This window comes from Phocoena sinus, chromosome 7 (assembly GCF_008692025.1).
Source record: "Phocoena sinus isolate mPhoSin1 chromosome 7, mPhoSin1.pri, whole genome shotgun sequence".
Classification (NCBI taxonomy): domain Eukaryota; kingdom Metazoa; phylum Chordata; class Mammalia; order Artiodactyla; family Phocoenidae; genus Phocoena; species Phocoena sinus.
In genome coordinates this window covers 11,217,951-11,231,536 of record NC_045769.1, presented here as the reverse complement: position 1 = coordinate 11,231,536, position 13,586 = coordinate 11,217,951, and the positions used below count along the sequence as shown (strand labels likewise).

Below are 13,586 nucleotides of genomic sequence, written 5' to 3'. Positions count from 1 at the left end.
TTGGATAAGACTCTAGAATCATGTCCATTTATTTGCTAAGCTCCAGATCGGTTTTAAATTTACATGTGTTTCATGGCAAATGTGGTTGTAAGTTGAAAGCATTAAGTTAAGCATCAGTTAAAATTTTTGATGTAGTATGTTTTTGTTTGTTCACAGGTGGTGATCAGGGTAGTGGGTTTGGGACCACAGGTAAAGCTCCTGTTGGTTCTGTGGTTTCAGTTCCCAGTCAGTCAAGTGCATCTTCAGACAAGTATGCAGCCCTGGCAGAACTGGACAGCGTTTTCAGCTCCGCGGCCACCTCCAGTAATGCATATTCTTCGACAAGTAATGCTAGCAGGTAGCTTTTCTTAGTCTGTGTTCCTGCTTTGTGTTTTATCTTTTAAACTTTTTTGCAACTCTGAATAATAATGCTGTTAAGTAATGACCATTTGGGGCTTAAAGATTCCTGAATATTTTTGTAAGTTTGAGGAAACTGTGTTTAAATTTTCTAATTAAAATATAATCCTTGAGTTAAGTGCCATAGTTTTATTTTTTTTATTTAATCGAAGGCTTTGTTACTTTTTCCCCTTGAACACTAAAATGTAATTTAGAGTATATACACATCTTGAAATGGATAGTCATATACAAATTTAATTGTACTCAGCAGAGAATCCATTTACAGAATTATTTGCTTTTAATGTACAGTTCTCAGTCATGAAGATTAAACACTTAAAGTAGCATGTTATAGCCTTAGTTGTAAATAAGCAGTTTTAGAAATGTTTGCACCAGAACCCAAGACCAATTCTGTATCTCTTTTGTCATACTGGTATTTATAAACAGACATACCTGTTACTGTGTTCAGATATATCGGGTGTAAGAAATTCTTGGCAGCAGAAAGTCTACTGCATTTTAACAGTATTTGGTCTTTAAAAACTCTTCTAGTTTTGACTTTTTCATCTTTGGGTCAAGGAAGCAGACCTAGAAGTACAGGTGACTTACCTGTACAGTGTCTTACCCATCTCTTAGTTTTCCATTCCTACAGATTGTCTCTTCTTTTTTGTTATCCGAGTAGCTTTTTATTTCCCTTTAGCACCTTTTCCATAGAGAAATGGTAAGATTGTAACATTAACTAGTTTGGCTCACTCTTCAGTAACAAATTTTCTGTATGGCAGATGGGAAAAATTGAATCCAAAGAATAAAATTTAGAGTATTTATATATTTTTTGCTTTACTAATGTTGTCTACATTACACATATATAATAGTGGACTATAGCAATGTGGTCGTAAAGTCTGGAAACATAGACAGGTATATGTAATGAAATGGTTTATTGGTATTACATTATAATCATAAGTGATCCCCCAGAGTGTAACCCATGGAATGTTTGAAGTACCTGAGACCCATTCAAAAGGTCTGTGAGGTTAAAACCTAAATTCATAATAATTCTGAGGGGTTATTTATGTTTTCAGTAATTGACATTTGTTTTGATGGTGCAAAAACTATGACAGGTAAAACTTGCTGGTGCCTTAGCATTGATTTACAGCTTTGGCACCAAGCCGTACAAATAGTCATCTAATAGTCATCATATTCCTTACCACCACACATTCAGTTTTACTTAGAATATTTTTGATGCAGTTTTTATTATGAATATGCCATATGAAGCAGTAAAGGAATTTAAGTCTTGACCTTTAAATATGTCTTCTTAATTTTCTGTGTGTTGAAGTAAGGTATGCATCAGGTAGTTGTGCTATATACTGAAGTATAAAGCTGTCTTGAGTAAAATCAGCTTGTGTGGTTGTTTGAGTTGTGGAATAAACCAGCCACTTGTTTTATGGAACACCATTTTTTCTTGAAAGTATGATTGATAGACAAACTATGGTTATTCAGATTTCGATATTTGGTAGACATTTTCTTAAAAATGAAATTTTAAGTCTGTCACTTTAAGGAAAATAACTACTTAAAATACATACTCTCAAGCAAATAGTAGAATTTTGGAAAATTTAGGGGCCACCGTGGGCTTAAAATTAAGCTTCCCATTACTTTTCTGATGAGATGGATGGTGATATTAATGATTGTAATTTTTTTATTTTGCATAGGGAAATATGTTGACGTTTTGAAGATTTGCATCAACTATTTTCCAAATGATATAAAGTTAGTAAAAGATTCATTTAAAGTGTAAGATAGACTAGTGGATGTTACTTTACATAAAAGTCCATTGATATGGTTTCAAATTCCATATTGCAACTAACCTTTAGGAAACTATCCCTGGTGTTTTTTGTATGATGTCAAGGAAAATATCCACAGTTATCTGGAAAAGGTGTTAAAATTCGCCTGTTTTTTTGTTCAACTATGTTACCATGTGAGGCCAGTTTTTCTTCATATGCATCAACCTAAACAACATATCATAAGAGATTGATCATATATTAAGCCAGCCATTAAAGAGATTTGTAAAAATATCAAACAGTGTTACTCTTCTCATTAGGTTCCTTTTGTTTTAGAAAATATGGTTACTTATGAAAATGCTACTTAGGTTAGCATGTAATGGCTTTATTGTTATTTTTAAATGAATAAAATTATTTAAATTTGTTTTAATTGATGTACAATATATATTGGTAAATATAGCAACTTAAAGTTCTTTGGGGTTCTCAATAATTTTTTAGAATGTGAATGAGTTCTGAGACTTAAAGTTTGAGAACTGATGTGATACATGATATGTTCAATATTATTTGTTTCCATATTTTATGGCAACCTTGTAGATAGATTACCGTTGCTGTTTTTCCCCTCAAAACATGAACTCTTTCAATACTTGTTTTCAGTAATGTTTTTGGAACAGTGCCAGTGGGTGCTTCTGCACAGACACAGCCTGCTTCTTCAAGTGTGCCTGCTCCATTTGGAGGTACGTGTTTCTGGTATATATATACTGGTTTTAATAAAGAACCCTAATATATATTGTATCGCATTTTCGTAGGGATACCAGAAGATAATCAAAGCACCAGTTTATTATCAGAAAACTCTAGTTTTCTATCTTCATAAATATATGAACAAATACTTTAAATAATTGAATACAAATGCGTTAGGATTTTATAGTGTATTTTATAATTTTTTAAAGCTACACCTTCCACAAATCCATTTGTTGCTGCTGCTGGTCCTTCTGTGGCATCTTCTACAAATCCATTTCAGACCAATGCCAGAGGAGCAACAGGTAAGAAATAAATATAAATTATAGAACAGTAAGCTTTGGAAAAGGTATATATTGCAAAGACACCATGTGAAGAGCATCAGAAAATAAGGTTCCTTTCTTACTGAAGTGACTGTAAAGTGGATTAGTTTTGTCCGTAAAGACATATAGTAGCTGAAAGTTTATAAAATCCTTCAATTTAATGTTTGAAAATGGACCAGAGAAGTTACCTAGCACCCACCACTCAAAGCTTTCGTTTTTCAGGTGCGGAAGCTCAAGCATGGAGGTGAGACTTAAAGCCTTAAAGCCCACAGCCAATATATGACAGAGATGGTACTTGAACATTGTAATTCTGACTTATTTGTTGGTCTGGTTTCACAATTATTGGTTATAACTCAATCTTAGTAGAAAAAAATGTGTAAGTTTTTTTGCTTTTTTCCTTTTCATGGGATTGCAAGGAATAGATGGGTATTATTACATGAGATCTTAATAATGAGGTCTTTTTGTAGTACATATTTCTTTTAGGTGTTCACATTTTTTTAGGTTGTGGGAAACTGGTTTAATTTGTGGTATAACATTTGAATATTTTCTCTTCTGATAATTTTTTTAAAATCCTCTTTATCGCTCCCCCTTTTTTTGGTTCACAGTGTAAGCCAGCTACATATTTCTTGTATTGTACCTCTTTGATTTTTGTCTTATTACCCTGAACACTATAGAGTTATTTGCCAGTACCTTGGAATATTAGCAAGTGCATGTGGTATGGCCCAATACCCATTAAACTGAATTTATCAGTTCTGTTTTTAGATTTAGATAATTTTACAACTAAAGCTTTGAACTTCAGTTATAGCCTTTGTTGATGTGATATTTTGAGAGATTAAGGTGTTTGTAACATCACAATAAATTTGCACCATTTAGACTTGGTAATTACTAGCATATCTTTTTGTCATTGGCAAGGTTTGAGAATATGTGATATTGGGAGTTTGAACCATAACTTTCCTTTTCATATAAATGTCTTCAGTCATAATCTGTTGATATCTCACACAGTAGATGTTTAATAACTATTTGAATTTTGCACATAATTTGATTTTTAAAAATTGTTTATTTTAATCTGAATATACATAATCAGTGATTGTTTCAAATTTCTGTTGTGTTTTGGACAAAATATTTATACATCACTTGTGATATATGTAATATTTCTGTTTCTAAGCATATTATTTTGACTTCGTGGAATGAATTTATAAAATGTCTCATGACACAGGGTTTTCTCATTTAGTCCTCTTAACTCTCATCAAATAAATGTTTTAATCACTCTTTGACAGCTGAGGTAACTGAGGCTCAGAAAAGTTAAGTGCGTATGTTTTGGGTACAGCCAGATTTGTGTTCAAATCCTGATTTAGATTTACTTGCTAGGTAATCCTAAAAATGCTTTCTGTATATTATTTTTTTAATGAATGGAGGAAAAGTGATAGGAAGATATATTATTTGCAAGATACCGTTGAGATGTTTATAGCTATTATAACCCCATTTGACAACTGAAGGATGGAAATTCAAGTTATACCTTGACCAAGGTTATGTTGATGTAACTCCTCAGAACCTTATTGTTGTCCTTTTCTGTAAAATGTGAACACTATTCTCTGGCAGGGATGTTGTGAGAATTAGATGATGTAAATCACCATGCATGGTCTTTGCATTATTGTGTATACTTGGTAAATCATTCCTATTATTTTCCTTTCATGACTGTACCTCCAGACTGGTTCTGTTATTAGAGCTAAGGCCCCCCCCACCCCAATTATTTGGAGTATGAAAGTCCTTTAAAGTTAAGGTTCTACATGGGATGTGAAATAATATAAAGTATACAAAGTATGTTCAGATATAATTTTAATATTAGCCTAAGCAAAATTTTTTGAAAGGTAAACCTACTGTGTCCACAAATTTTTATTTCAAGGTAAAAAATTTTTTCCCCTTATAAACCATTTTGATTTAGCACATTGATCATCTTTACTAGGTTATTATTGAATTGACTAAGTCAAAGTAAATGTTAACTATATAACATGCTTCTGCTGAAGCTGAAATATAAATAACACTTTGACAAATACACTGTGCTTAGGTATTTCCAGTGTTTTCATACCATCAAAATTAATATTAGTGTTTTAGAAATATTTTGTGTTCTTAATATATTAGTATTGTTAAATTCCATTTGAGGTAGCTTTTGAAAGAGGGTACTGATAATAGTTCAATGTGAACTATTTAAGAAGTTTTACTGATGTATTTCATTCTTAAAATGCACATTTTAGTAATAACTTCTTTCCTGCATTTACAAAGCTTTTGGGCTTTCTTTTACCATGTTATATAGAAACCTTCAGTAGACTAGCTAATGTGGCCTAAGACCTTTTTTATTTTAGGATTCTATAATTAGCATTCTTTTTCCAGAGCACTTGAGCCCTTAAATCTAATTAATAAAGTTAATATAATTTTCGGTTATTAGGAAATTCTCTTATAACTCTTAAATCTCTCCTTTGTCCCTGAATGAGTACCTTTATTTTCTAACATTCATTTAATGAAAAAATGATTTTAAAAGATTCCCCCCCCCCCCCCCGCCCCGCCTTAAGGGTCCAAAATTAATCAATGACTAATCTAGTGTTAGTACCCGGAGTGCTTCTAAACCAGCACTGTTTCCACTGGTTCCGCTCATTCCACTCATAGGAAAGTAAATGCAACATATACCCACACAAAAACTTGTATACAAATGTTCACAGCAGCATTATTCCTAATAGCCAAAAAGTGGAAACAACCCAGGTGTCCATCCACTGATGGATGAATAAACCAAATGTGGTATAGCCATACAGTGGAATTTGTTTGATAATAAAAAGTAATGACATGTACTGATACATGGTACAACATGGATGAACCTAGAAAACATTAGGCTAAATAAAGGAAGTTAGTCACAGAGTGACATATAATGTATGATTGATTCCATTTATAATCTGTCCAGAATGGGCAAATCTATAGAAAGTAGGTGGGGCAAAATGGAGAGCTGATAGGTAAGGAATTTCTTTTAGTGAGGGGGGTATGAAATGTTCTAAAATTAGATTGTGATGATGGTTGTACACCTGGTGAATAACGTTAAAAAAGAACACTGAATTCTACCTTTTAAGTGGACAAATTGTATGATATGTGAATTATATATCAAAAAGTTGTTAAAACAAGTCTAAAATATTTTTATAGCAGCCCAGAACTAGGCATCATTGTTGCAGATTGAGGTACAGAAATTAATACTGGTTAACAATCACTGTGGACTAAAGTCAGTTTTTGCCAAAGCCTATTTTGTAGAACATGTGTCCTGAGATGGTGTTATCAGTCCTTCATGGAAAGGGATTCTACGCCCAAATATATATGGGAAATGCTGAGTTAAACAAAATTTAACCAGTATTATTAATGCAGGATTTCTCAGAGCTTATAAAGTGCTCTAAGAAAGGAGATAAAGTGACCAAGCTTGTTTCAGAACCCTTCCCCCTCAATCAGCCTTTTGTTGAATTTAGAACACGCTGTAAACACCTTTTTAAGTTAGCAAGAAAAAATAACACTCCTTGGATATTTACCCTGTAGCACTTTTAATCACAGCAGCTTTGTAAAGTAGATATGTATTATACTATCCCTGTCCCTCCACCCCGTTTGCAAATGACGAGACTGAGGCTTAAAGAAGTTGTGGTATCCTGTAATTAGAAAACTACAGAACCAAGACAGAACCACTCTAATCTCTCAATCGCCTTGTTTCCCCAAATTTAGTTGGTGTTAAGTATGTTAATTTAAAATGCATGGCCATATATTTTAGAAACAACCCCACTCCAGATGGTTAAAACAGCGGTTCTGGTACTTAACAACCTAAATTTGTTTTCTGTTAATTACATTTATTTATATGTAACCTGTCTGACCTCAGTCATGCCAGGTAAGATCTGCACAAGATGTATTTTTCTTTTCTCTCTCTTTTTAGCCATCATATTTTAAACTGAAAGTGCTGCTCGCCTTTCTAATGAACTACATCGAATAATTTTTCCTGCGTAATATTTAATTCACTTGAGTTATCATTAGGCTTTTCTAGTTAATGTATGGAGTCATAAATAAAACAATCAAACATTATTCAAGTGCTTTCTCCAAGATTTGAGTTTTATTTTATTTTTAGTTTTTTAGATTTGAATTTTTAGATGCTAAAGGTAGATGCTAGATCATTTTAGATGATCCTATGAATAGCACTTTTGGGTGTAAGTGGTGAGGCCTAGAAAGTATTTTTATGGATATTATTGTATCTTCACATGAAAAAAATGTTATTTGTTTAAAAGATGGATTTCCTAAATGTTTCTTCATTTGATATTTTGTTTTTCTGGTATTCTAATCTCCCCTTTATTTCAAACAGTGTAAATACTACTGTCATGAATATAGTTGAAATAAAAAGACTGTTGGATGTGTCTTTATTATGTATTCTTATGCTACCTACTTTGTAACAGTATATTCTAATTTTAGAACATTTTAATGAAACACATTTACTTTTATTTTGTCAGTAGTTATTCATAAGTTAATTGACATTGGTCTCTTTATGGCTTTCCATAAGGCCTTTCTGGAGCAATGCATTCTCAAGTGTTTCCTCACGCTCATTTTGGTAGGTGGCCACAACTAATATCTAGATTTGTGTGGCAATTTGTCTACCTGCTTGTGGAAGCTTCTGCTGGTGTTCTGGATCCCTGCATGTGGAATTAAGTTTTTTCCATGTTTTAAAATGGAGTGGTCATGGATGTGTGGCATTGGGAATACATTATATTTAAAGTTACATGAAAATCTTCTGTGGCGTTTTAATACTGAAAAGCATGTTGCTTACCTCCATGGTAACATTAGAATGTTAATAGCTTTCTCAATTATTTTTCTTAAGTTTGAATTCATAGTACTTTGAGTGACACACCTTTTCGATGCACCAAACCATTTTACCACATTATTCCATGGAGTTTGGTTTTGCTTAACTGTATCCAACTTTTGCTTTATACTGCTTTCTTAAAAAGTGATTTGTCAAAGTTATGTCAGTGCATTGTTGTCTGTTCTGAAACCCTCCTGTTTCCCTTGCAGTGTGCTTATTATTCTTTAATTCACTTGCTTCCCAGTGGCTTAGTTCCCCTTTTTTCTTATCAATAATAAAAAGTAATATTTAAAATTGGAAAATCTAATTAGGTTCATTGCGGAGAATTGCACTGTTGTAAAAACTAGGATTATGAGAATTACGTTGGGCAACATCCGTCACATGATTTTTAGTTTTTTTTTAAATAAAAGATAATTCTGTGTAGCACTTTTAGTATTAATTTCTTGTGCCTTAAATCAGCAATCAAGTTGGTAATTTTTTCTTAAAATCAGGAAATTCAGTGAATTATGTTTTTTGATAGCATCATGCTAAAAATATTTCAGTATATAATTTCTACTGTTCCGTATTAAAAGCACCATTATTGGCTCTTATTTCACTTAGGCTTTTCCTACAACATATAGTTGGAAGGTTCCATTTTGAATCTTCACTAGCAAAAAGTAATATACTGTTCTGCTACTATATGTGTTTATATAAATAATATAATAATATGATAATGTAATAATGTGAATTAGTTCATAAGTAATTCGTAAACAGGGGGAGTGATGACAGCATACCATGTATATATAGCTGTACTTCACACGCGCATTTCCCCAACTTGTGAATGAATGCTTTATTCCATCAAGTTATAGTGGCTGGACATGGCAAGCCATGGAGAAGTTATTGGACACAGTGTCATTCATCTTACATTCTTTGTCTCTTGTAAGAATGCTTATTTCACTATTTGTTTAATTTTTATGTACTCTGCCCCAGTTTCTATAACTCATCAGTCCTGACCTAACCTTCCTTATACCCCTTGTCCAAAGCACTGTTCATTTACTTTCCAAAAAAGGAATGGGAGTCCATATGTTTTCAGTTTAATTGTGTTAGTGTTTTTATTAGGACCGCCCCCCGCCCCACCCCTTTTTTTGCCTTGGGTTAGAAAGCTGCATAGGTTTTGAGTGGCCTGCCTCTGACCCCATTTCTCCTGTAAGTTTTATTTATAGTGAATTATTTTGCAGAGATTTTCAATGTTTTTCCAGGAACACATATATTACATTATAGCAGACAATTCACTGGATACAATTAAATGTTTGACTATTTTACTGCATATAGCAAAACAAAACTTAAAAATGTATATACGAGTATACATGTGAATTGCATGATGATGGACTTTAAAAAGTAGACTGCTGTTTAGACTCAAACTGTATATAATTACTCTGAGAAGTTTTCTTGTGATTTCAAATGATAGCTTTATGAGTTTCATTCTGGTCATTGGTTTCAGGAGAACAAATATAGATTATGTTAAACTGGAGCTAAAACTTACTATTAAGTTTGTTGGGAGTTTTGGAGTTTAAAATACATCATACTGTTTTTTAAGGTAAATGATGTCTGTTTCATACGTTGAGAATGCGTATATATACGAAAACCTACCCTTCATAAGTGACCAGCCTTTCTTTTCTCCTGCCAGCGGCGACCTTTGGCACGGCATCCATGAGCATGCCTGCGGGGTTTGGGACTCCCACGCCCTACAGTCTTCCCACCAGCTTTAGTGGCAGCTTCCAGCAGCCTGCCTTCCCAGCCCAAGCAACTTTCCCTCAGCAGACAGCCTTTTCTCAACAGCCCAATGGTAAGATCTAACATTTGGCTAGCTGTAGGTCCACTGCAGGTATCCTTTATGTATCATAATATGAATGGACAAAAAGACTTATCTAGAGAATGCTGTAGCATTATCTGCTGAATGTTTACTGCACAAATATAGAAAAGCCTTTGGTGATTTGGGCCACAGAAAACTGAGTGATTTCGTAGTTTTTGTGACCAGATTATAGGTTTAGGAGAAATCAGGGACTAAAGAGTACCTCTTCTTTCTCAGAATCTCCAGTGTCTTTCTTATATCTTCTGTGTTATTAATACGCCTCTTGATTTTAAAAGGAAACTTTATAGACCTAGAGTGTTTTTGTTTATTTTGCATTGGAGAACTGTTTTTGTTCCATTTTGTGTACGTTTTTTGTTGTTGTTTTGGGGTTTTTTTGGTGACATAAACTCATTTTCTAAATAGGTGACTGTGTTGTGGTTGGAGTTTGTTACTTGTTTTCAGGAAAATTCACTAGAGACCAGTTTTTGTTTTTGGGGTTTTTTTTGGGTTTTTTTTTTTTTTTTTTTTTGGTTGGTGGGGAGCCCATTTCACTCATTTGCTAAAGTTTGAAATACCTGGATCACAGCCCCTCTCAAATAGTCACAAGCTTATCTCTTCATTAAATCCTTTGTCAGCAATTTACGTAGCTGAGACAAACTGGAATTAACCATTTCTGGAGAGTCAATGTAAGTTCTTTAAGACATGCCAGTGGAAGTTTAACTGCTGTTTGAAAGAGCATGAGACTCAACAGTTTAACATTGATTTTTTTTATTATTGTTGCTCTGGTAGGAATTTTTCTGAAACTCATTATGAAGCTTTATAAGCATCAGATTGTCTCAAAGGTATGGTTATAATTGGTGGGTTTTTTTAAACAAGGTGCAGGTTTTGCAGCATTTGGACAAACAAAGCCAGTGGTAACCCCTTTTGGTCAAGTTGCAGCTGCTGGAGTATCTAGTAATCCTTTTATGGTAAGTGAGATGCAATTTTAAGCACTTTCTAAGTTGTTGCATTGTTTTCAAATTGGGAAAAGCAGGATGTGATTCCTCCTGGATGCTCTTTGGTATTCTGCAAGATTATACAAATCCGAGGCGGCCATTGTGCACGATCCCTTTTTAAGAAAACACATTAAAGGGGGGAAGTGGCGGGCTGGGGGTGTGGTGTGATGAATTGGTTGGGAGATTGAGATTGACCTGTACACACTAATATGTATAAAATGGATAACTAATAAGAACCTGCTGTATAAAAAAATAAAATTCAAAAAAATACCCCAGAAAACACATTAATCAGTTGCAAATCAAAGCACTGACAGTTAATAAGCTATTTTAGACATGAAACTTGTCTGCTTTCTTGTCGAAATAATGCTTTATGAGAGGCTGTAGATTTAGTGAACAATGTGAAAAAGGAATCCTGGAGTCAGGTTTGGTTTGAATCATAAATGCATTTTTTTAGGGCCAGGTCCCTTCTTAGAATCTATTATGAGAATTATATGAAATAATGGATATCAATAGGCACAACACAGTGCCTGATAACCTGTCGCCTTGTTCCAGTATATTGCTAATAACAATAATGAATAAATATGATTGCCAATAATTCCTAATCTAAATACTATTTAATTAAATCTAGTTTAATTAAATAACATTAAATATTTTCTCCACACACTCTTATTTATATACTTTGTCTTATGTTTTCCTTTAGACTGGTGCACCGACAGGACAATTTCCAACAGGAAGCTCATCAACCAATCCTTTCTTATAGCCTTATATAGACACTTTACTGGAACGAACTTTTACATGGTCACATTACATCTCTCCGCCTCTTGCACTGTTGTCTTGTTTCACTGATTTTAGCTTTAAACACAAGAGAAGTCTTTAAAAAGCCTGCATTGTGTATTAAACACCAGGAAATATGTGCAAAACAGAGGGCTCCAGTAACAACTTTTAACCTGTGAATTGGCAAAAAAAGTAGCGGTATCATGTATATTAAAAATTGGCTAATATTAAGTTATTGCAGATACCACATTCATTATGCTGCAGTACTGTACATATTTTTCTTAGAAATTAGTTATCTGTGCATATCAGTATTTGTAACTTTAACACATTGTTATGTGAGAAATGTTACTGGGGAAATAGATCAGCCACTTTTAAGGTGCTGTCATATATCTTGGAATGAATGACCTAAAATCACTTTAACCATTGCTTCTGGAAAGTTACAGAGTCAGAATTGGAAGGTTTTATTCATTCTTGAATTTTTCCTTTCTAAAGAGCTCTTCTATTTATACATGCCTAAATTCTTTAAAAATGTAGAGGGATACCTGTCTGCAGAATAAAGCTGATCATGTTTTGCTACAGTTTGCAGGTGAAAAAAAATAAATACTAGAAAATATGCTATTGTTTTTGTGTTCTTGCTGCAATGCCTTTACCAAAGTGGCCTTAAATATCAGTAGTGAATTGAGAACATCTTGAATTCTTAAATTAGAATTTCAGAAGACTTCTAGTGACTAACTTTTATGTCTAAAAGAGAAAATTTTATAAAAAGGCCATGTAGAAAATTTATTAAAACTGCTATGTTCAGGAATATGTCAGTGGTAAAGCATTTAAATGTAGCTTGTTAGATTCACCGTAATCCTTCTGATTTCTTTGCAACTTCTTAATTTTGTGAAAATTTGTATATATGAAGAATTTGCATGTATGTGTATTTACAAATTTTTAAAAGTATCTTGAATTCTCAGACTGCAAAAGGCTTATTTTAACTATTGATTTTTTTTTTTTTTAAATATTGTCTTTGAATGTATTGGAAGCAGACATGCATTAACTGTGACATGATTGCACCTCAGTTTTCTTTGTTTGGACAAACTGATATTAATAGGACATTTGTTTATGTTCATTTCTAGAGGGAAAGAAACTGGAACCCAGTGTTACCTTAAAGTTATAGAATACTTTGTTTAAAAAGGCAACAATACTAATGTTTAGTTATAGCTTTATGTTAATATTCAAATGAACTTGTTTAAATATTTATATAATGCCTCATTCATCCAGTGGTAATCTGGCAATCTCATCAAAACAGAACACAACTGAGAAACTTGTAATATTTTTTTTTAAAAAAATGCCTTTGAGCAGCCCGTATAAGTCACAGTGTCTATACGTTAGAGCTCATGCATTTGTCTTTATGTGAAGTTTTGATTAATAGATTTCCCAGACCAAAAGAGCATATATTGTCAAAGACCAGTTAGTGTAGGGACAGCCAGCCCAGCTTAGAGGGCATCAGTATATTACATCTTCTTCTGATAATTGTCTATTACTGTGACTGTGTCATCAAGAAAAGGTGAGGTTACGTATATAAATATGTGATACATGTTTGAAAATTTTTCTTATAATGATTTAAATTGTTTCTAAAGCTTGGTATTAAAAGAGGTGAACATCAGTTTCCTCAAACATTATTTATTCATGTTGAATACCTTTTCGAATGGTGACTACAGGAGTTGTTTTCATACTATATTAAAATCTGTGTAGAGTTCCAGACTTCTTGAAACATTGCTGTCCAGTGCATATCTAGCTGAACGTATGGTTATCTGAACTATTTTGATAGGCAAGAAAATTGGGAAATCTCTGCCCCTTTTCTGAGCAGTATGGCTCTTAGAATTAAATGAATGCTGCAAAGGTCTGGGTGTGTCTTGGTGTATACTTGAAATGTCTGCATTT

The 13,586-nt window shown here is 33.3% G+C and overlaps 1 protein-coding gene across 7 annotated transcripts in view; it reads left to right on the top strand.

Moving 5' to 3' along the window:
• AGFG1 (ArfGAP with FG repeats 1) overlaps nt 1–13,324 on the top strand; it is a 72,799-nt gene extending 59,475 nt beyond the window's left edge. For 2 of the 7 annotated variants that reach the window (XM_032637712.1, XM_032637707.1), the window contains 7 exons: nt 157–337; nt 2,793–2,872; nt 3,086–3,178; nt 7,761–7,808; nt 9,724–9,882; nt 10,765–10,856; nt 11,584–13,324. In XM_032637712.1, coding sequence (XP_032493603.1) covers nt 157–337; nt 2,793–2,872; nt 3,086–3,178; nt 7,761–7,808; nt 9,724–9,882; nt 10,765–10,856; nt 11,584–11,643 — 713 coding nt within the window. In that variant the 3' untranslated portion in view covers nt 11,644–13,324. The remainder of the gene's footprint in view (nt 1–156; nt 338–2,792; nt 2,873–3,085; nt 3,179–7,760; nt 7,809–9,723; nt 9,883–10,764; nt 10,857–11,583) is intronic. The other 5 variants (XM_032637709.1, XM_032637713.1, XM_032637711.1 and 2 more) reach the window with 4 other exon arrangements.
• Nucleotides 13,325–13,586: the final 262 nt, after the last annotated feature.